At 42.7% G+C, this 22,428-nt stretch overlaps 1 protein-coding gene across 3 annotated transcripts in view; it reads left to right on the top strand.

Annotated features, from left to right (window-relative positions):
* The window catches only part of csgalnact2 (chondroitin sulfate N-acetylgalactosaminyltransferase 2), a 39,527-nt gene extending 17,368 nt beyond the window's left edge, over nt 1-22,159 (top strand). For all 3 annotated transcript variants that reach the window (XM_055661720.1, XM_055661717.1, XM_055661719.1), the window contains 7 exons: nt 402-1,808; nt 10,476-10,692; nt 11,164-11,265; nt 11,885-12,063; nt 12,781-12,875; nt 13,937-14,018; nt 17,000-22,159. In XM_055661720.1, the coding sequence (XP_055517695.1) occupies nt 1,130-1,808; nt 10,476-10,692; nt 11,164-11,265; nt 11,885-12,063; nt 12,781-12,875; nt 13,937-14,018; nt 17,000-17,292 (1,647 nt within the window). In that variant the 5' untranslated portion in view covers nt 402-1,129 and the 3' untranslated portion in view covers nt 17,293-22,159. The remainder of the gene's footprint in view (nt 1-401; nt 1,809-10,475; nt 10,693-11,163; nt 11,266-11,884; nt 12,064-12,780; nt 12,876-13,936; nt 14,019-16,999) is intronic.
* Nucleotides 22,160-22,428: the final 269 nt, after the last annotated feature.

The raw sequence follows: 22,428 nt of genomic DNA, 5'->3' as shown, positions 1-22,428 counted from the left end.
AATCCACCATTTCTGATCTATCGTGCATCTGTGATTTTGATTGATGCACCATTAGTTGTTACGTATTTATTATGGAATGCCCTCTACTGTATCTGCTCTCTCTGCGCGCCATATGTTCTGAGTTTGCTAGATAGTTTGCTGTCAAAGTTTGATTTCTCTGCCATGAAGCACTTGGAGAGATTGCATGCATTAAGGGTGTTGTAGATAAATGCAAAATACCTTTTTACAGCTATTTTATACTTTACTCATCCTTATATTCTACAAATTGAATAGTTTGTTATCTAAGTGTTATGAGTTTTAGTTGTAAAGCTGGTTAAAGTATGCATGTTGTTTTCTGTACTTAAAAAATGTCTTCATTTGGACTTTAACCTAATTTTCTTTTTCTTCTCTGCCCTTTTCAGGAGACAGATTCTGAAGTCACTAATTCAAGTAGAGCTAGTAACTAAATCTGGGTAGTCAGCAAGTAACACCCTCCGGTGATGCCAGGAATAATTAATGGCAAAATCAAGGTTGTTTAACAAACACTGTAAAGTTCCTTTTCTTTTGGACATAATGGAATCTGGTGACCTTTATTTTCACTCGGTGTTTGCTGCTTTTCAAAACCCTGGTTTGCTCTGACCTGTTTAATTAGCAGCATTAAAGTACTCAGTAGCCTGTTCTTGATCAGCAGTCATCCTTTGAGGTTTGCCTTGCCTGCATGAAACCTTTGGGCACCCAATTCACTGGAAATTGCTGCCTTCAACTTCAAGCAAATAGGCTGTAGGCTAATGCCAATAAAATAGCACTGGCGCCACGCCATAAAAAGCCTTTGGCTTCAAAAAGGGGCCTCACTGTGAATGGGCTGGAGCTGCACTTCACAGTAGAGATAAACCACAACCAGGGACCAGTTGTCTGTACTGGAGCATTGTTGAATCATCTCAATTCTAGCCAGCTCAAAGCTCAACTGCTGAGGACAAACCCCAAATCTCCATTGGACCTGCTTGGTTTATTTTTACTAACTTGGAAGAAACCAAATTCTAAGCAGAATTGGAACCATTGGAGAGCATCTGACTATAATCTCTACATGGCTACTTTGAAACTAGCTGGATTGGAATAAACTTTAGAAGAGTGCACCATAATTCTTGAAGTAATGCCTCGCCGAAGCCTACTAATCAAAGTTTGGACAAGGCGCCTGGTTCTCGGCCTCACTCTGTTTTTCAGTCTCATCTCCCTACTGTACTTGTTGGAATGCACCCCTCGGCCAGACAATGATCCCCTGCTCCTCGGCGTTCCAGGCAAGCAGTATGGTAAAGAGTACTATCAAGCTCTCCTTCAGGAGCAGGAAGAGCACTACTTAACTCGTGCCGCTAGCCTCAAGCGGCAGATCACCCAGCTGAAGCAGGAGCTGCAGGAAATGAGCGAGAAGCTGAAAAATGTCCAAGAGAAAAAGGGGCCATCTCAAACCTTGGGTGGAGCACCGAGCAGCAAGGAGAACTTGCCCAATGATCTGCTGGAGTTCCTGCACTCCCAGATTGATAAAGCTGAGGTTAGCATCGGCGCCCGGGTGCCCAGTGAGTATGCCGTGGTGCCCTTTGAAAGCTTTACTTTGAATAAAGTTTACCAGCTGGAGATGGGCCTGACGCGGCACCCTGAGGAGAAAGTGGTGAGGAAGGATCGAAGGGATGACTTTGCTGAAGCCATTGAGGCTGGCTTGGAGGTGCTGAATAACCCAGAGGAAGAGGATGCTAATGCCGAGATCAATGATGACGATGAGGAAGATGATAATCGAATGCAGAAGCATACCTACACTGAGAATGACTTTGTGGAAGGTGCAGTATTAACATTTTTATGCCAACTACATATTAGCTATACATTACACCAGTGGTTCCCAACATGGGGTGTACGCCCCACAGGGGGGCAATTTGATTTTTAAGGGGGGCAATTGAGCGCGACTGAGGTCTGGGTCCAAATTTTCAATTTTTATTTTTTAGGATTTTCCATCAGGTAAACATATGTAGTTTATTTTTACAAATGTTATTTTGAGTAAATAATTTTTTTGGGGTTAAAAAGGTCTTTATTGTGTAGTTATTACAACCAAGGTATTGGCGTTTTAAGCTTCTTCAGCTGAAACGGAGTTCACTTTTTAAATTATAAGAATTATATATCACCACATGGGGGGGGGGCATCAGGATTTTAGAGGTGATTAGGTGGGGCATGGCCAAAAAAGGGTTGGGAACCACTGCATTACACAAATAAAACTTAAGCTGATCTTAACTGTAACTTTTGTGATACTTGGACTAACCTGTATATCTCTTTCCAAGATCTGATATCAGAGTCCTGGACCTGAAACATTAACTGTTTCCCTGTCCACAGATGCTGCCTAACCTGTAGTGCTTTCCAGCATTTTTCAGATTTCCAGAATATGCGGTTTTATTTAGATTTTCAGTGCATATTTTAACATGGATTGAGAAATAGAAAGAGGGTCTTGCATTTCAGAAGTGACACTCATGACAGTGGATTCCAACTCTGGCCCCACCTCCCAAAACACACTTTCCAACTCATTATTTAAGAAAGAACTGCAGATGCTGGAAAATTCGAAGGTAGACAAAAATGGAAGTGGTTTCATGGATCAGTCTGATGAAGGGTCTCGACCTGAAACGTCGCTTATTTCTTCTCTCCGTAGATGCTGCCTCACCCGCTGAGTTCCTCCAGCATTTTTGTTTACTTTTTTGTTTACTTACAATTAGTAAGCAAAAGCTGCTACCAATTGGACTCTCGGTAACCAATATGAGATGGAGTAGCTCAGCGGGACAGGCAGCATCTCTGGAGAGAAGGAATGGGTGACGTTTAACGTCGAGTCCCTTCTTCAGACTAGTCTTTTCTCAAATAGGTTTTGAAACCACAATTTCCTGGGTGTTTCTGTGCTTGCAGAGCAAGGTAGTCTTGCAAAAATATGTATAATGCATTCACTGGATATCACTTTCCCGATTCCTTAAATAATGGAATTGTCATGTAGAATTACAGTGTTCAAGTGCAGTATTGGAGGGAATGTTATCGACTTCATGAAGTAAAACTGAGTTGGCAGTGTCAAATTTGTTTGAATGTTACCCTGCAGCATCCATATTTATTGCATGTCTTGGGCCATGCTTCTCAACTCATTCGAACATGTTTGATCAGTTCTGATCAGCATTCTATACCTCAGAACACTAATCCAGAAATGTAACCTCCAGGTTTCTATAGCTCTCTCTTTGCCTTCCACTGTCTTCATTAGTTTTGCTGTTACAGTTCATCTTTCAACCTTTCTATATACCTTTACCTTTCAAGCATCTTCCAGTATTGTTATTCCAGTCTCCCTCAGACACCTAACCCCTCACCTGTACCCAAAAACATATATTATCTTAGATTGCTGCTTTCCTGTCATAACCCCACCCCATCCCACTATCCCAGTCTGTTATGGCTTTTGTTACCATTACTTGTAGATTCTGGACATGGCTGTTTTCAAGTAGATTTTGAAAGTATGTGGCTTCTGGCTTTGAATCTTTTCCTCCTGCAGTACGTAGTGGCCAAATATTTGTTTGATCTAACCTTGCTACATTGGCCAGCACAAGCCATTGGTGGCAATGTTTAATTAGTTTGATCCTAGTTATTGTTGCCCTGTAGGCAAATTCAAGCATCGTAAAATCCCTTGAGCAGCTTTATTTTGATTTACTCGTGGGGAAAGAGGAAGGTTGAGCTGAGAAACTTTATCCATAGTTCTCAAGCATCTTAATTAGCCATTTTAAAATTGGACATCCGGCTGCAGTTTCTAATGTCTGAAGTGCAGGCCGGATATTTAGCAGGAGCTGCATTTATATCTCTTAATTGCCAGTATTTAAACATTCAGAACCCAGTGTTTGAATGAATGCGAAAGAACAAATATGCATTGATTTGGTGCATGTCCTAAAGCATTTTGTAATAAGTAAAGTATTTTAAGTTCAAATCCAATCACTGTTGCAGTCTGGGTCTGTACCATACTTAATCTGTGCACAGCTGGATTGCACAAAAGTGGCACGATAATGATCACATCTGTTTTACTGATGCTGATTGGAGGATAAATATTAGCTATAAGCATCAAAGTATATGTTTCTCTTGTGTGCTTTAGGTTTCACTAAGAACTAAACATTAAGGGCATGGAGCAAAAATCCATGCCTGCCCTTTAAAATCTCACTGCTCCCTGATTGCCTAAAAATGATTTCCTAATCTAGTGCACGGTAGTTAATGAACAACCATTCATTCAAATGTGTAGTTAAATAACCCATTTGCCCAGTATTGACTTAATTGACATCATGTTGTAAAAATAAAAATAACTCATTAACAAGCACTATTTGTGCTTCTGATTTACTGCTACCTTTTTCTATCTGGGAACAGGGCTGGCAGTCAGAATTGCTCGGTGCCTTTTGACATAGTTTTGCCTTTAATTAATAGCACTCTAATCATGTATAGTCTTTCCACGGAAGATGGACACAAAATGCTGGAGTAACTCAGCGTGACAGGTAGCATCTCCGGGTACAAGGAATGGGTGACGCTTCGGATCGAGATCCATCTGCCTGGTTAGCACGCAACAAAAAGCTTTTCACGGTACCTTGATACACGTGACAATAAACTAAACTAAACTCATTTTACCTTTCAGTCAAAAACTGTAGCTTTGAGCTTTAATCGTGTATCTGAGGCTGTAGTTCCCCTGCAGTATCAAAGTCGTGGTCCATTTTCAGAGGCACCATCCCTCTGCTTGATCTGTTAATTACCAGTTGAACAAATGTTGAAATCCTTACTGAGAGGGCAGAAACTGCCTGGAGCAATTGTTAATTTTAAGGTGCAAGAGCCACGAAAAGAGAATGGTGAACTTATGGAACAGATTTCACAAGAAAGGAATTAACAAGTTAACCCAAATTTACAGAGTAAACTGTCAGGGAGATAAAGTGATATTGATAAGTGATTCTTGCATCAATGTCATCCAGAAAGACATATTTATCCCTTTGTGCAACTCAAATTTCACTGCACCAGAAATGTCCTTTGACCTATTATTTATTACCATGGCTCTTATTCGAATGTTTGATCTCAATGATAATCGCTGGTTGACCATTTACTTGAGAGTGTCCGCAGCAATATGTTGACAGACCAAGAGAGAATTAACTAGGCATTAAGTTTTGTATTTTTTTATCCTCTAATCTTCAAATATGTAGGCTGCTAATAGAACACTTAAGGGTTATTTAACACGGATTACGGAACGTGAGAAATCTCCTTTCTTTTCCAGGCAGGTCAATAGTGATCAGCTTAAGTCTCATCCCTTTCAATTTTTACAGTTTCCAATTGGATTCGGTACAAAAATATATCTTCCTGGAAATCATTAAAGGGACAGGTCGACAAAAAAATGATGTTGTGTGAGATGTCGGAATCCCTTTTTCTAGTTATATTCTTGCATTTTGCAACACCCTACTGCTATTGAGCAGGTTTATAAATTTTGTCTAAAATATAATTTTTTATATTTTGTCATTTTAAAGCCTGTGCAAAGAGATGAATTTACGACAAGGCCACTGTAATTGCAAATAAGTATCTCAATGTCATTCCAGCATTCATTTATTGTCCTGTTTGCTCCTGTGCTGGGAATCTTTTTCCCAATCCAGCATGCAGACCAGTTTATCATATTTCCCTTGATACATTAGGGTGGCATGGTGGTGCAGCAGTAGACTACTGCCTTACAGCGCCAGAAATACGGATTTGATCCTGACTACGGGTGCTGTCTGTACGGAATTTGTATGTTCTCCCCGTAACTGCATGGGTTTTGTCCAGGTACTCCGGTTTCCTCCCACACTCCAAAGACATACAGGTTTGTAAGTTAATTGGCTTTGGTAAAAGATTGTAAATTGTTCCAAGGGGTAGATTAGTGCTGGGTCGGTGCGGACTCATGGGACAAAGGCCCTGTATCTCTAAACTAAACTAAACTAAACTAAATCAGCAAAGAGGCATTTTCCTTATTGTTGAACATAGATCTACTCCTATGTTTGCCAGTTCCCAATGTTCGCTGCCTTTCACAAAGTGGAGGACGGCTTGATAGTAATCATGTATAGTTTTCTTTGACTTGATAGCACGCAACAAAAGCTTTTCACAATACCTCGTTACACATTATGATAAACTAAACTAAAACTAGTTTGATTATTTGGAGATTTCTTTTGGCAGTGAACCAGTTGTTGATTACAATGTTTGGACTCTTATATTATCAAAACTAAGGTCAAGAATTTCCACTGAATATAGTGAAGGAACTGCTAACATATATATTGGGGAACCTGAGTATTTTCCTCGGCATTAATTAAAGGATCAGGGAAATTTCAAAATGAAGTAAGGAACTTGCTCATAAAGAGTGACTGTGAGTAACTCGTGCTGGAGTAACTCGACACAGTGCTGGAGTCACCCGGCAAGTCAGGCAGCATCTCTGGAGGACGTGGATAGGGACCTTTCTTCAAAGATTACTTCTAGTAAATGAAGCATGGCACACCATCATTCCTAGATCATGTTTATGCATGGGCTGATAAGTGGCACTAACATTCACGTTACAAATGCGCAAAGCAATAAATGTCTCCAATTACACTTAACATTCAAAAGTATAACTATTGATGAAAGGCTGCCACCAACGCCCTAGAGTCACTGTTGATCCAAACTCCAAGTGGATCATCCACATAAACAATCTGGCAAAAAGTGCAGGTTAAAGTCTGTGAAAGTGATTCACCTCATTGCACCCCTATATCCTTTCCAATGTCTATAGCACATACATTGGGTGTATGATGGGGATTGAGCATGTTACTGGGACTGGGACTGAGTTGATAATTCATAAACCTGCTCAATAGCGGTAGGGTGCTGCACAAGGCAAGATGTCTAATGAGACGCAGTGTTCATTCCAATGGCTCGTATAGAAGCTGAGGATACCAGGGCGTGTTACTCTGCTTCCCTCCTCTGGCTGGCTCTCTTTACACCTCTCTACCTCTGTCCTGCTCATCTGCACTCCCCTTCAGTTGTTCGCCCTCTCTGTGCTCACCTGCTCTCTCCCCAGCCCAACCACCTCTGTGCTATTTCTCCACTCGCACCGTCTCCAGACAGATGATTAGCTGCTGATCCCCGGAGCTTCCGTTGGGCCTCAGTGGAAGAGGCAGCAGGCACTGATGGGATGGTATCGAGGGGAATCCTACTTCTGCTTCTCCGAATCCTCAGCATTGCAGGGGAAACTCCCTGGCACACATTGTCATCACCACAAACCCCTTCCCTTTTCTTTGCACTTCCCTATGCAACCAAAGAAGATTCAGCTCGTGCTCTTGTACTTGATCCTTCTTGATGAAGCAGTAATTCACTTGCACTTGTTCCAATTTGGCATATCAGAGTGTTGTATATTGTAACCTCCGCCGTATTATGGAAAAAAAGCGCAGGTTGGATGATTGCTGTCTGGAACACCTTGGTTCAAGCTGCAGGACAAAACCAAGTTCTAGTTGCCTGTAACATTAACCCACTATCCCACTTCCACTGTGACATATCTTGCTGTGGCATCCTGCTCTGTTTCAGTGAGGCCAATACAAGCCAGGGGAAGAACACCTCATCTTGCATCGGGGCACATTGCAGTCATTGCAACTTGCTGTCAAATTCTATGATTTCAGTTAACTTTGTATTGAATTTTCCCCTTTGTATTGGAACTGACTGTTCTGATGTGAGGCTTGACAAAGCTGCAGGAAATCTGGTGAAAACAGAAGATACCCTCACCATCTCTCTCTTTCTCTCTACCTCTCGCCCTGTCTCACTATCTCTCCTTCTCTCACTCTAAGTGCACACAGAGAACTAAATGTTTACCAAGGACAATATCCTGCAGGGTGTTGGTTCACAGTGGGCAAGTACTTAATGGGACATACAGAGTGAACTGCCAGCCATGGGGATAGGTATATGTTTACACGGGAGGGGGGTGTTCTTGGAGCAAATTCTACGATCCAGGTCTCATGGGTACTAGACAAGGGTGTTGCAACCTGTAGTGTAATACATTTTCCAGTGAACTTGTTGAGTGTAAAGGAGCAGGAGACCAAGCCCCCAGCAAGTTACTGCTTTGAAATTTCTGAAAAGTGCAAGCACTCTGACTGCAAACACGATCCCACACTCTCAACCTCCATCTCACACTAATGAATGACCCAGCTGCTGAACCCTTAGGGTCTCCAAAGAGTCGGACACCAGATTATTGGTAGACCATATTTTGGAAAGTATACATCATATCATTTTAACCATTTGTGGTGCAGTCTTGATCCAGTGTATCCGTTTGTTGCAATTTCCCAATGCCAATGCATCATTTATTGTCATGGATACATTTGTCAGCAGACAGTTTGTTAAACACATTTATATACAGTGCAAGTGTATCAACACGCCGACCATGTGCCAGCTATTTGTGGGTTTATCATTTTTTTTAAAAGACTTTTGTGGAGTGGCCACATTTAATCAAAGTGAAGTTTGCACTTAAGCTGCAGACATGTTGCTGCAGTTGGCGGTCTCTGAAAGATTGATTGAGTTATGGTTAGACTTTGTCCAGTGTACTCTGTCCTATCTCCCTGCCTGGTTCATGTCTATCTCCTATAGTAAACAATGCATGTGTACAGTTAGAATGCACTGCCATGAGCTCACTGAAAACACTAGACTCTTTCATTACCTGCAAACCCTAAAGGTTTAGCATAAAAATGCAACATTAACTGTGTTAAACTTCTGCACAGAGGGGCAGGGGGGATAGATTATTGCAAGTTATAAAAGTTGATCCTGCAGCCATGCTTCTGTTCATTTAAGATTGTAAGTCATACTCTTCCTATAGTTGCAATTTGCATAGATACATAGACAATAGGTGCAGGAGTAGGCCATTTGGCCTTTCGAGCCAGCACCGCCATTCAATGTGATCATGCCTGATCAACCCCAATCAGTACCCCGTTCCTGCCTTCTACCCATATCCCTTGATTCCACTAGCCCTAAGAATATCTAACTCTCTTTTGTTAGATGAGGCCAGTGTCGGAAAAGTTTGATCGCTTGGTAGACACAAAATGCTGGAGTAACTCAGCGGGACAGGCAGCATCTCTGGAGAAGGAATGGATGACGTTTCGGGTCGAGACCCTTCTTCAGACTGATTGCTTGTACAGACATGGCAACTATTCTCATTTGACATCCAACCCATGTGTGTTTTCCATGGGGAAGGAATCATTGTTTTTCTGTCTTCCTTGTTTTAAATTTGCACAGAACTGAAACTATTTAACTTTAATGCTTCTAACCAATGTTGTACAACATATTGGTTCTGTAGTGGAAACACTGCAGCAGTGTGTGTTACTGTTTCTGCAGAATTTTGCTCAGTCCCTGCATGATAGTTGCTGAAGAGGTTAAATTCCATTTTGATTACATTCTGTCTGTTTTTCTATGAAAGCATAAGTTTGATGACTGCTGGCCATTCAACGATACTTCATATCCTCTCAGTCACCCAGATGGCTGGGGCTGGTTGTTTTGAACTGTTGCTCTGTACTGCCCTCTGCTGTCCAATTTTGCCATTTCTAACCGAGATTCCGTTTTCTGAAGAGGAGACGTAAAAAAAACTGCAGATGATGGAATCTTGAACAAAACACAAAGTGCTGGAGGAACTCAGCGCGCCAGAGAGCATCTGTGGGGGGAATGGACAGGCGATGTCGCGGGTCGGGACTCAGTTTTGTAAACATCTAACTAAGATTTAGATAATAACATTGACCATCTGTTAGATAATAATTTTGTTTCTTGAATGGTATTTTCAAAAGGTGAACACATATGCCTGTTTCCTGTGCTTCAAGGGGAAGGATTTTTGAGGGTGGGGGATAGGGAAGAGATTCTCCTCCGTACAGAACCATTGATGCTGCAGTGTAGCAGAACGGTCCAGCGGCGGAAATCCTGGGGGATACATTGTCATTGACATCAGGGTGATTTGATCGAGGCAAGTTCTGTCAGCCACAGGGCCGCTTTTGTGCTGCAATGACCTTTCCTTTCAGGGTTTCCATGTGCAGTGAAGGAAACAACTCTCTTGCCAGAGTAGGTGAATCGAGGAGCAGAGGAAATAGGTTTAAGGTGAAGGGGAAAGGATTGAATAGGAATCTAAAGGGTAACTTTTTCACACAAAGGGTGGTTGGTGTATGGAACAAGCTGCCAGAGAAGGTAGTTGAAGCAGGGACTATCCCAACATTTAAGAAACAGTTAGACAGGTACATGGATAGGACAGTTTTGGAGGGATATGGACTAAATGCAGGCAGGTGGGACTGGTGTAGCTGGGACGCGTTGGCCTGTGTGGGCAAGTTGGGCCATAGAGCCTGTTTCCACACTGTATCACTCTATACACCCAAATTAAATCCTCGACACTGGTCAATAGTATTTCAGCACTAAAAATATATATTTTTAACTTTCTAGTAACTTTATTTTCTCAACTTATTTACATATTTCAGGTTACTATCGAACAGAAAGGGACAAGGGCACCTTATATGAATTATTCTACAAAAAGGAATTTCTAGATGAATTTCAACATGTCACACTCTTCCGGCCATTTGGTCCACTTATGAAAGTGAAAAGTGAAGTGATCGACATCTCGCATCAGATCATCAATATAATCGTGCCACTATCTGGCCGCACAGAGGCGTTCGCCCAATTCATGCAGAACTTCAGGTGAGAGTACGTTAAAGGGAGCAAGTAAAATCCAAGCAACATGACCGGAGGAGCTTATTAGATCCTCTTAAGGTTAACTGAGGATTTCAAATCCAAGGGGCTGCTGCCAGAACTTACCTTGAGGTCCCCAATAGGAATTTAGCTATATCAATTTTACAGTATTGGTATCAGGATATATATCATCGGTGAATGATTTCTAATATCAAATTTCACCTCGTGCAATGCTTATGTGGGATGTTAGTCTGTTGCTTGCATTGTACATGTGACTAGTTTGTATCGTATGTTATCGGGGCTATTCACTTTAGTTGCCATTTGATTAATGCTGTTGGTTCAGTAGCAGAAGTAATGCAGCAAAACATCAAAGCCAGGCGTCTGTACAATCAGTGCACCTGCATTTCATATCAATTCAATGAGTCGGTATTATTATTGTATTCTTCTACCCATGCTTAAATTTCAAATTATTTTACTCAGGGAGGTATGCATTCAGCAGGACAGACACGTTTATCTTACAGTTGTCTACTTTGGCCAGGAAGGATTAGAAGAAGTGAGGAAGATCCTGGATCTCACGGCCAGGTGAGCTACCTAGCAATCACTGTTCAGAAACTAACTCTAAGAATGTGTATAAAAGTTGTAGCTGCAGATCTATCACTTCGAGTTTGCCTTCAGGGTTGAGAGATTAAAAGAGTCAGGAGTGTTTTATCGTCATATGTCCCAGATAGAACAATGAAATTCTAACGTGCAGCACCACAACAGAATATGTAAACAGTACACTGTGAACAATAACACACACACACACACACACACACTCCATATTTTTTCTGATTTCTTTTATAAGCAGAGAAATTGGTTGACATCTCCCTAATGCATTTTGACCAGAGGAAATATTTGGTGAGAATGTCTGCCCTTGGACAAAATAGGACACATATCATTTTTTAATAAAATGGCATATTTGCTGGGTAATTCACGCTACAGAGCATACCAAACCTGGAGGATCATATCTGCAGGTCTCTCACGTTGAATTCCATTTGGATTCATTTTCAAAACGATAAGAACATATCATGTCCCAGAACTTTGCTCTTCCTTTATCTCTGTAACACTTCGGAAAAGCTCCCTGGTACCTTTAAGTTATTGACGCTGTCAATGTAATATTTACAGGTTAACGCTACAATAAAAGATTTTTGTTTCTTTGCAGTGAAACTAATTTCCACAACTACACGCTGGTTTCATTGGCTGACGAGTTTTCACGTGGCCGAGGTCTAGATATGGGAGCCCGGACCTGGGACAAAGGCGAAGTGCTGATGTTTTTCTGCGATGTGGATATTTATATCTCCCCCGAGTTTCTTAATAGCTGTAGGGTAAATACAGAGCTTGGTGAGTCATCAGTGTTTTTAGCTAATCAGTTTAAAGTGTTTACAATGCATGAGTCATCTTAATCATCGGCCACTTAGTGCTGAGGAAGTTATTTGGCAGCTTGTTGGTAATCTCTGATTCAGAAGATTGTGGGTTCATGATCCATTCCAGGATCTGAGCACATTGGCTTGGTTGTCACCACATACTGTAATACTTGGGGTGGCGCAGCAGTAGAGTTGCTGCCTTGCAGTACCAGAGACCCAGATTCGATCCTGACTCCCGGTGCTGTCTGTATGGAGTTTGTACATTCTCCCCGTGACCTGCGTGGGTTTTCTCCGGTTGCTGCAGTTTCCACCCACACTCCAAAGACGTACAGGTTTGTAGGTTAAATGGCTTTGGTAAAATATTGTAAAATTGTCCATAGTGTGAAGGGTAGTGCTAGTGTACTGGTTGGCACGAACTCAGTGGGCCGAAGGGCCTGTTTCCGCGCTGTATCCCTGAACTAAACTAAAATTACCCTTTGTGTAGGAGGAATAATCCAGGAATAAAGATCCAGAGGAATTAGTCTAAATCCCTCTAAAGCAAGAAATGTAATTGAACTCCAACAATTAAATAATTTGTAATAAAAAACTGGTGATGATGAAATTATTTGGATTATTTTGTGTGATGCCTCTGACATTAATCTCTCTTTCACCTACCGGCATTTGCAGCACTTAACAAAATCCAATCTTTCTATAGGCAAGAAGGTTTTCTATCCGGTCGTGTTCAGCCTGTACAACCCCGTCATTGTCTATGCCAGCATGGATGGTTCCCCCACTATTGAGCAACAACTGGTGAGAGTCATATGAAATTAACCTTATTTAATTTGAAAAACAAACTGGATTACAAAATGTAATTTATTCAAGTGGTTGTTAAAGATCCTGTGGCACCATATGAAGAAGGTCACCTTGCTATCCTTGGTTAGCATCTATAGAAAACTTCAATTGCCTGTTCATCATCATACAGGAATACACATGCAGTTAGCATGCAGATACAATAAAATATAATGGAATCTTAGCCAAATTGTATGGAGTACAGGAGTAGGATGATATCTTGCAACAATACCATAGATTGGCGAGAGGAATTGTATATAATTTTGGCCTCAGAATGGATACTTACAAATAGTATGGTGAGCTTTCACTGGATTGATTCCTTGATGGAGGATAAACCTAAAGCAAGATCCTGCAATTGCTGCAAATGTGAAATATATCAGAAATTGTTGGAAATTGTCAAAGTCAAGCAGCAACTGTGGATAGGGTAAAAGAGTTAATGTTTCAGGTTAATGACCTTGCATCAGAAAGGTTCTGATGCTGCCAGACCAGCTGCGTATTTCCAGCATTTTCTGTTTTTATATAACATTTCGGGGGAGCTCAACAAGGTGGATACTGTAAGGAAGGTCAAGAGAATATGAAACTAGGAGCCACATCCCAGGATTAAGAGTGATGGATTAAAGATAATAAGATTGTAAACTTCTACTGAGGATTGTGAACTTGTGCAATCGTGTATCCCAGAGTTGTGGACACCATGTCATTAAATATATTCAAAACAGACACGCAGTTTTGAGAAATAGAATTTACAGGCAAGAAAATAGAGTTGAAGACAGTGGTCAGGTCATTCCCAGCAGGGTCCATTCTCGTCATGTGCCTCCTCCATTGTGATGTAATGAGGTTGGGAAATAAGTAGGATTTGGTGGTGTCCTCCATAAAAGTGGTTGCTCCTTGAATGTCACATCGGAGTCCCCTGATACCTATTCCATGGTTCAATACTTCTCCATCATGGTGTAAAATGTAGTTGAAATTCCAGAAGGATGAACTCGAATCATTTTCTGGAAACTTGTTTTACTTCTTTCACACAGGTGCATAAGAAAGATTCTGGTTTCTGGAGAGATTTTGGATTTGGAATGACTTGTCAATATCGCTCAGATTTCCTCACAATTGGTAAGTGGACCATGAAATGAAACCGCATGCTGTCCTATTCTGTATTCATTGTCTGACTTCACAGCCGAAGGGTGAATATCGGGGAAAGGTCACTTTTGCTTGTAATGAATAGACAACAATCGCGGCCCTCTCATAGATCAACTGGGGCCCAGGCCAATTTCAATTGTAGAGGCCCCCCAAACCAAGAATATCTAGTGTAAAGTCTCAAAATTTGAGGCCCCTTTGAGGCTGACAGGCATGAAGCCCATGCCAAATGCCTCGTGACCCCCCCCTCTGAGAGGGCCTGACAGCAATAATGAAGGCACAAAATGCTGGAATAACTCGGTGGGACAGGCGGCATCTCTGAATAGAAGGAATGGGTGGGGTTTTGGTTCGAGACCCAGTTTAGGGGCGGTATTGTGTTGATCAATCCATTGCACTTGGTTTATACAGCAGGCCAGGGTTGAAGGGACAATGGCAGCAAGTAGCAGTGTTTGCATTGAGTAATTGTAATTCACTGAATACCACATTCTCTCCTCTGATTCTGATGGTTGTAGCTTCAAGCTCATTGCAGAGACTTAAATACACAATCTGCGCTGATTTTCAATACAGCTTTCAGGAAGACTTTCAAATGTGACAAATTAACGATGTTAAATTAAACCAGGGTTCCTATTCTCCGTCTTCAAATGGATACAAAAAATCCCTTGGATGGTTGCCAAAGAATGGTGAAACTTTGCTTAAAAACTCTGACCAGCATCTGTAAAAGAGATTTTTATATTGGTAGTAATGACCTTGCAGTGTGGAAATTAACTATCATATTTTCAACACTGCACCACTTCTCTGGTTGCAGTTCATTCATCTTTTAGCTGGCGTATCTTTTCCCAGCTGTGCTTCTATGTTACCTCCTTGTCCTATTGCATGCAACCTGGTTTTCCTCTAATGTGCCCTTCGTGAATCCTGGAGCATATAAACTGAAGCTCATTCAATCTAAGACAAAACCTACGTGGAATTTGAACCTTCACCAATGCGGGTGAAATGGTGGTACAGGTGCACAACCTTTTATCCGAAAGCCTTGGGACCAGACACTTGTCGGATTTCGGACATTTTCGGATTTCAGAATGGAAGATTTTTAGCGTAGATTAGGTAGGTAGCGCGGGCGGCTTGAAAAGTCTGGAGCTGCTGCCTCCTCCCCGGTGATCGGGAGAATCATTGCATAAATGTTAGTCAGTTAGTTTGGAGGGATTTTATGTGGTGGTGGTGGAGTCGGGGTGAAGGGGGAAACTTTAATTCTTAGTCCCCTACCTGGTCGGCGACTCCCAACCTCGCGGAGCTGGGGGCTCCGTCCGGCCGCGGGCGGCGCCGGTTGTAGCTCCGACCCCGGCAACTCTACCCCAGGCTGCGAGGCGCTCCAAATCCAGCGCGGCCCGCGGCCGGACGCCCCAGCTCCGCAAATGTCGGGAGTCGGCGGCGTCGCAGCGCTGGGATACCAGCGGGGAGCGGGCAATGCCTTACCGGGTCGCCGTGCGGCAAGCTCCGGAGCGCTGTGGCCGCCGACACACAACATCGCGGAGCGTCGCTGGATTTGGAGCCGCGGAGCTGGGGGCTCCGTCCGGCCGCGGGCGGCGCCGGTTGGAGCTCCAACCCCGGCAACTCTACCCCTGGCTGCGCGGCTCCAAATCCAGTGACGCTCCGCGATGTTGTGTGTCGGCGGCCACAGCGCTCCGGAGCTTGCCGCACGGCGACCCGGTAAGGCATTGCCCGCTCCCCGCTGGTATCCCAGCGCTGCGACGCCGCCGACTCCCGACATTTGCGGAGCTGGGGCGTCCGGCCGCGGGCCGCGCTGGATTTGGAGCGCCTCGCAGCCAGGGGTAGAGTTGCCGGGGTCGGAGCTACAACTGGCGCCGCCCGCAGCCCCAACGGCCACAGCGCTGCGGAGCTTACTGCACGGCGACCCGGTAAGGCATTGACCACTCCCCGCCTCTCCGACCAGGTAGGGGACTAAGAATTAAAGTTTACCCCTTCACCCCCCCTTCACATAAAAGCCCTCCAAACTAACTGACTAACATTTAAGCAATGATTTACAGATGTTTAAGCGTCTCCCGGTCTCCAGGGAGGAGGCAGCCGCTACAGTAGTACAGACCTGGGTTGACCGTGGGTCGTTTTGGGTCAAGTTTGGCGCCAAACGCGAGCTTTGGTGCGCAGACGATATCTGGAAAAAATGGCCGGTTTTCGGAGCTTTTTGGTTTCTGGAACACCGGATAAAAGGTTGTGCACCTGTACTGGTACATGTCAGGGAATGAGGAGTCACAGTCTCTTATCCAATGTCACTGCCTGAATTATGGGAGGCTCAAACCTCTGATCACCTTTTGATTGAGTCTGTTGAATTTGGTACTTGACTGGATAGCAGTCACCAGGATCAATATCACAGAACCATGAAGCATAGTAAAAGTCCATTTGGCCCATCATACATATGTTAGCACTTTGAAGGTAATTACCACCATCCTGCACTTTTTCATTGTTCACTCAAATGTCTTTTCAAGTGGTTATCCTAATCGTTTTCCAAGTTATCATTGACTTGTCTTCACTATCATTTTCAAATTCTGCTATGTTATCGACAAGAATGAGCGCTAAAGCTATTTTCCCCATGGAGCCAATTTATTACATGGATTCTGAGAGAGACCGTTATAGCTCCAGCTTCATTCTATGACTTGAGCAACTAGCCCGTGATTTAACCTGACACTCCAGTGCAATCAGGATGGAGTTCCAAAATATTTAATTTCAATTGAGGACCTGACGCTGTTCTGTCCAGTATCCCGGTGCACTGGTCCAAGAAGGATTCTCTTGAGGCTTGGTCAATATCTGCATTCCTCGTCCATACCGGCCATTTTAACGGTGCAATCTAGTGCATGAGATGGCTCGCACACAGGTTGCTCCACATTTGCATGGAGCTGCATGGACACATCTAAACTGATTTGCAATGCCGTGTTGATTTTTCTTTGCAGGTGGCTTTGACCTAGATGTGAAAGGCTGGGGAGGGGAGGACGTCCACCTGTACAGGAGGTACCTCCACAGTGATTTGATTGTGGTGAGGACACCGGTTTCCAGCCTCTTCCACCTGTGGCACGAGAAGCACTGCGCCGATGAGCTGACGCCAGAGCAGTATCGGATGTGTATTCAGTCGAAGGCCATGAACGAGGCTTCGCAGGCTCACCTGGGAATGCTAGTGTTCCGCGAGGAGATCGAAGCACATCTCCGCAAGCAAGCCTACAGAACGGACAGTGACATTCCTGACTGACCCTGATCACCACCAATCTGTGGTCTTTGGACCAGGACCAAACATGTTTCATAATGGGGCAGCAGATGACAAAATAACACACAAACATAGTGCAGTGCTTGATAAGTGGCACCAATTGAGCTGATAATTTAAAAAAAAATAATTGGGCTCATTGTCAATGTATTGGGTCTGTATCAGATACCCAGGTTGGTTAAACAAATAAGTCACTTCCAATGTGCACCCTCGACTTAGACATTTTTCAACTAGACTGTCTCTTTGCAGCATGCGAGTATTGGAGTCCCAGAGCAATAAGCTGCACATGGTCCAGGAAAGGCAATGCTTTAGTTGAATTGACAGGATAATGGAGAGCTATGGAACTATGCGGGACCACAACTGTACAACCTCCAACCTTCATAAGGCTGCCTCTTTGTTTCTAGTCACCTGCCAATTCAATAGAAGGTCCGGTTAAAGATCAGTCAGGACCTGGGAACCATTGATGAGTGTAACTACGTACCAGTGTGTCTCATTTTAATTGATTCTGGGTCTGAAGACCTGCATTGAAACCCAACCAAAATGCACCGCCGGCTGTGACTAAACGCTTGCTGCATTGTCAAGAGCCATCCATTGGATGGGATGTTCAACTGAGAATCCGTCACATTCAGGCAGATGTTAGAAGATCCATGGATCAGTTGAGCAGAGGCATTGTCCCATTTCTCTGTCCAATGTCTCACCCTCAACCAATACCACCAACAAATCAATCAAGACATCTCCAAACATTGGGACCAAAAAACGGCAAACCATGCAGAGACATTGGTACAATCTTGGTAGAGGGAGAATACAAAGAAACCTGAATTAAACTGTGAATAAAAGCGGAAATCTTATGTTTTTTTTGTAGACGCCTTCGAAATATTGAATGTGAAGCACTTTGAGATGTTTTTTTTAGATGCAAGGGATTATTTGGTAAATGATATTATCTTGCATATTTTCTGCCATCCTACTAAAGGTTTGGGATTGTACACCCCAAGACGTGTTGGGTCTGTGTGGCTGTGTCAAGAGAAGTACAGTAAACAATGTGAAGGAATCCAGGGTTAATTAGTCAAAGACAAGTCCTTTGAGGAACACCTCATAAGCAATTTGAGCTGAATAGTATTGGAATATTAATCCATTTGTCCATTTAGGTGGTGAGAGTGTTTGAGGTTAGTGTCTGTTTAAATGTGGGAAGGTGCAGCAGAATTCTGTAAGTGGAGATGAACCCCTTTTAGCATTAGTTTAGTATTATTTCACTTCTTTTGGCTTCCATTCCAAACCATCAGGAAAGCCGTTGACAATATTACTGGGAGTATACTCAAACACACATGCTAATTCTTCAACAGGAAATTTGCCAAAATGAAGCTGAAAACTGCCGACAAATTTGTCTTTAGAACAGGGTTCACATCATAAGGCTTCCGTCCACTTCCCACACCCTGGCCAGTTTCTCTCTTATTTTCAATCCGTCTCTCCCTGATGAAATCAAATATCAGAGAAGATGGAAATCTGAATGAAGGCAGGGAATTTGTAAGAGCTCAGGCAGTGTCTGTGAAGGATGAACTAATGTTTCAGTTTAATAAAATGTAATTATTTTTTGTACAGATGTAACTTGTAATGTTGAATCCGACCAATAATTTTCAATCTTCGACCCTGCACATTTATTGGCCCATTCTACTGAGCTGTTTCTGACTGTTCTGTATTTGTTCCACTAGAAGACCGTGCGTCTGATATATAAAGCAGTGGATAAGGAGCTCAAATCGAGAGGGGTGTTCCCATTTTAATAATCTCGTGATTAATTTCACAGCTAATAAATTCCAGGGAGCCAGATAGGTGCAATACTCCCATCTCAGCACCTGAATTTAGTTTAGTTTTTAATTCTAGATATACATCACAGGAACAGGTCCTGTTATAGTCCACCGAGTCTGCACCGAACATCGATCCCCGCACACTAACACTCTCCTACACACAAGGGAGATTTGTTAAATTTATACCAAGCCAATTAACCTACAAATCTGGAGCGTGGGAGAAAACCGAAGATCTTGGAGAAACTTACGCGGTCACGGGGAGAACGTACAAACTCCGTACAGACAGCACCTGTAGTCAGGTCGATCCCGGGTCTCCGGCGCTGTGAGGCAGCAGCTCTACCGCTGCGCCACAATGCCGCCTAATTATGTAATAATTAGATAGTTATAAATAGGATTACCAGAAATGTAAGTAACTCATAAATAATACAGAGAGTTACTTAAACAAGCTTGCTCAACCAGCACTGACTAATATTCGACTGATGAATTAAGGCAGAGGCACCTTTTGCAATAGCGAATTACTCCATAAATTGGATGTTATCAATTAACATTGTAACTCAGTTTAGATCCGTCTGGTTGTTTTTGGAGGATGTTATTTGGTTTGCCAATAACAGCAGATAATTAGTCAGTAAGGTAGACAAAAGTGCTGGAGAAACTCAGCGGGTGCAGCAGCATCTATGGAGCAAAGGAAATAGGCAACGTTTCGGGCCAAAACCCTTCTTCAGACTGTTGCCAGAGTTAGTTTGTGATTTTATCTCTGGGATGCAGGCAGTTGATGTCTTCCCTCCCTTTGGTTTGTTGAGGTGGGTGCTGACCTGTTGGGTTGATGAGCTCCATGGTCTGCTCCACTTTGCACATAACTATCTGAGATAAACACAAAGTGCTGACGGAACTCAGCGGGTAAGCAGCATCTGTTGAGGGAAGGATAGACAACGGTTCGGGTCAAGACCCTTCTTCAGACTGATTATCTTTTGGCTTGGGACTCGTCTTCAGATGGAGTTAGTTCACCCTGATCTTTGATATGTGATAACCTGTACTGTTAAATGATTTGTTTCTCTCTCATTGCATTTGCTGAACACTCAAACTTTTATAACTTCTTGCCCTGTGCCGTCAGGATTCTTTTCTGTATTTACAAAATGAAGGCCAGGACTAAAAAGAAACTTACTGATTAACAAAGACAAAGATTACCAGCTGAGAGGTATACCAGACCAAGATTAGTATCCTCTGGTGTTCCTTAGATTCAAAGATGTTTAATTAGCAATCAGAATAAGAAACATGCAACTCTTTCGGTAGTAATGGCTCCTGTTGGGCTTTGGAAAGTGCCAAAGTTAATTCAGTGTGGCACCTCATGCACCAGTAAGAACATTTCACTTCCCTCACCTTGTTCATTAACAATGGGTTTTCAGACATTTCCCACAAACTACTTCTGAGTTCTGCCTTCTTGGCGTGCTTCATTTCATTGGTGAGGAGTGTTTGTTAGTAGAAAGTAGACAAAAGTGCTGGAGAAACCCAGCGGGTGCAGCAGCATCTATGGAGTGAAGGAAATAGGCAACGTTTCGGCCCGAAACGTTGCCTATTTCCTTCGCTCCATAGATGCTGCTGCACCCGCTGAGTTTCTCCAGCATTTTTGTCTACCTTCAATTTTCCAGCATCTGCAGTTCCTTCTTAAACAGGAGTGTTTGTTACACAGTAAATAGGTCTTAATTAGTTTTTAGTAACCACTTACTCTGGAGCAATATGATATTTTTAACCAGATTAAGTTTTAAAACACCATCTTATCGTACATTGTCCCCCTATTTATTTATAGAATGAAGGACAAAGTGGGGGAAAGGATTGAAATTGCTAGGCCACAGAGGCCACTGATATTTGCCGTGCAGATCAGTGCGCCCCAAGTAGAAATTTAACGCCCAATTCTTAGACTCCAGCAGGGACCAGAATTTCATGCGAGTGCGTTCAGTAAAAGTGGAACAAATGGAAATTATCAAATTAATTTCAGCAGAAATCTAACCAAGACAGCAAGGAATTAGAAGGAATTGTAGTGGTTAGATATGTAGCCTTTGTCGCTAGTGTGAATCAGCTGCCTTGATCAGCTTCTGATTTTATACAATGTTAAAAGTTTCTGCAGAAATTAATTTGATAATTTCCATTTGTTCCGAAAGAGTTCGATGATTAAAATGTTTACAGTGCACCTTTGGTACATGGTAGAGGCCAATTATGTAGACTACAGAGAGCTAACCTGACTTCTGATATTGCACATGAAAGCTGGTAGTTGCTAAATCGTGCCTTTATATATTTTTCCGTATATCTGTTCAGTATTAAAATTATGGAAGTTATCATCTCCACCCAACTTGGGAACCTGTTAGTTGACATTTGTGCTGTTAATTGAATTCATTCCACCATGTCTTATTTGCACTTCGATGATGTGAAGTGTCACAGAAGCTTTTCAACCAGTCACATCTATTGTTTTTGTGGAATTGCGAAGAGGGATTTTGAAATTAAGACTCGTGAAAGAGCTAAAGAAGGGGTGAACTGTTCATCTGGGAGAATGAGTTGTTGAATTCTCTGGGGGAGCGATTTTGGCACAGAGCATGACTTCCCCATCAATTGAGGACGGATGGCAGTATTTTTGTCAGAAGCAAGCTGACAATCTCTGTGTTCTGACTCCTCATATCTGCATTGACTGGGAGTATCAAATATTTACTCCCAGATATTAAGCTCCACAGGCTTCAGCAGTAGGAAACGACTACCGAGATGACAGAATAGGGTTGGAGAACTTGTTGATCTCATGATACCGTTGGGTTAAAGTAAAGTCTCTATACCGTCAGCCTGAGATAGAATCGTGTGACTACTCATTACTTCCCTAGTAGTTTTCTTTGTTACATCGGGGGTCTTGTTCAAAGCATTAAGCCACAAAGGTATACTGTTTATATGCAGAGGGTGGTCCAAATGGTAGTCTCACATACCGTGTGTCCTTATTGTTCTCGCCTATGTTAAATAGGGCGTTTATGTTTACCATCAGGAATCTGTATGACCTCTGTCTCAATAAATGCTGAAATACTGCTTAATGCATTATCATTATTTGATCTTACATTGCACCAAACGTTTACTCAGAATGTACTTTGAATATCTCAAGAGTAACGCAGCATATCAGGACAGAGCGATGTTTTGGTACGTGGTCCCCTACTTCATCCATGACTTTGTGCTGCTTACACAGTGTAACAGAGGCAATAGCGGTAAATGTAGTATGAGATAGATAGGTGTGGTGTGAAATATAACACGACTGAGAAAGATGTTTGTGGGTTCAAACCCCAGTACAAAATGCAAGGTG

Source organism: Leucoraja erinacea, chromosome 34, assembly GCF_028641065.1.
Source record: "Leucoraja erinacea ecotype New England chromosome 34, Leri_hhj_1, whole genome shotgun sequence".
Taxonomy (NCBI): domain Eukaryota; kingdom Metazoa; phylum Chordata; class Chondrichthyes; order Rajiformes; family Rajidae; genus Leucoraja; species Leucoraja erinaceus.
Note: the sequence above shows the minus strand (reverse complement) of the source record. Positions and strands in the feature narration are given on the sequence as shown.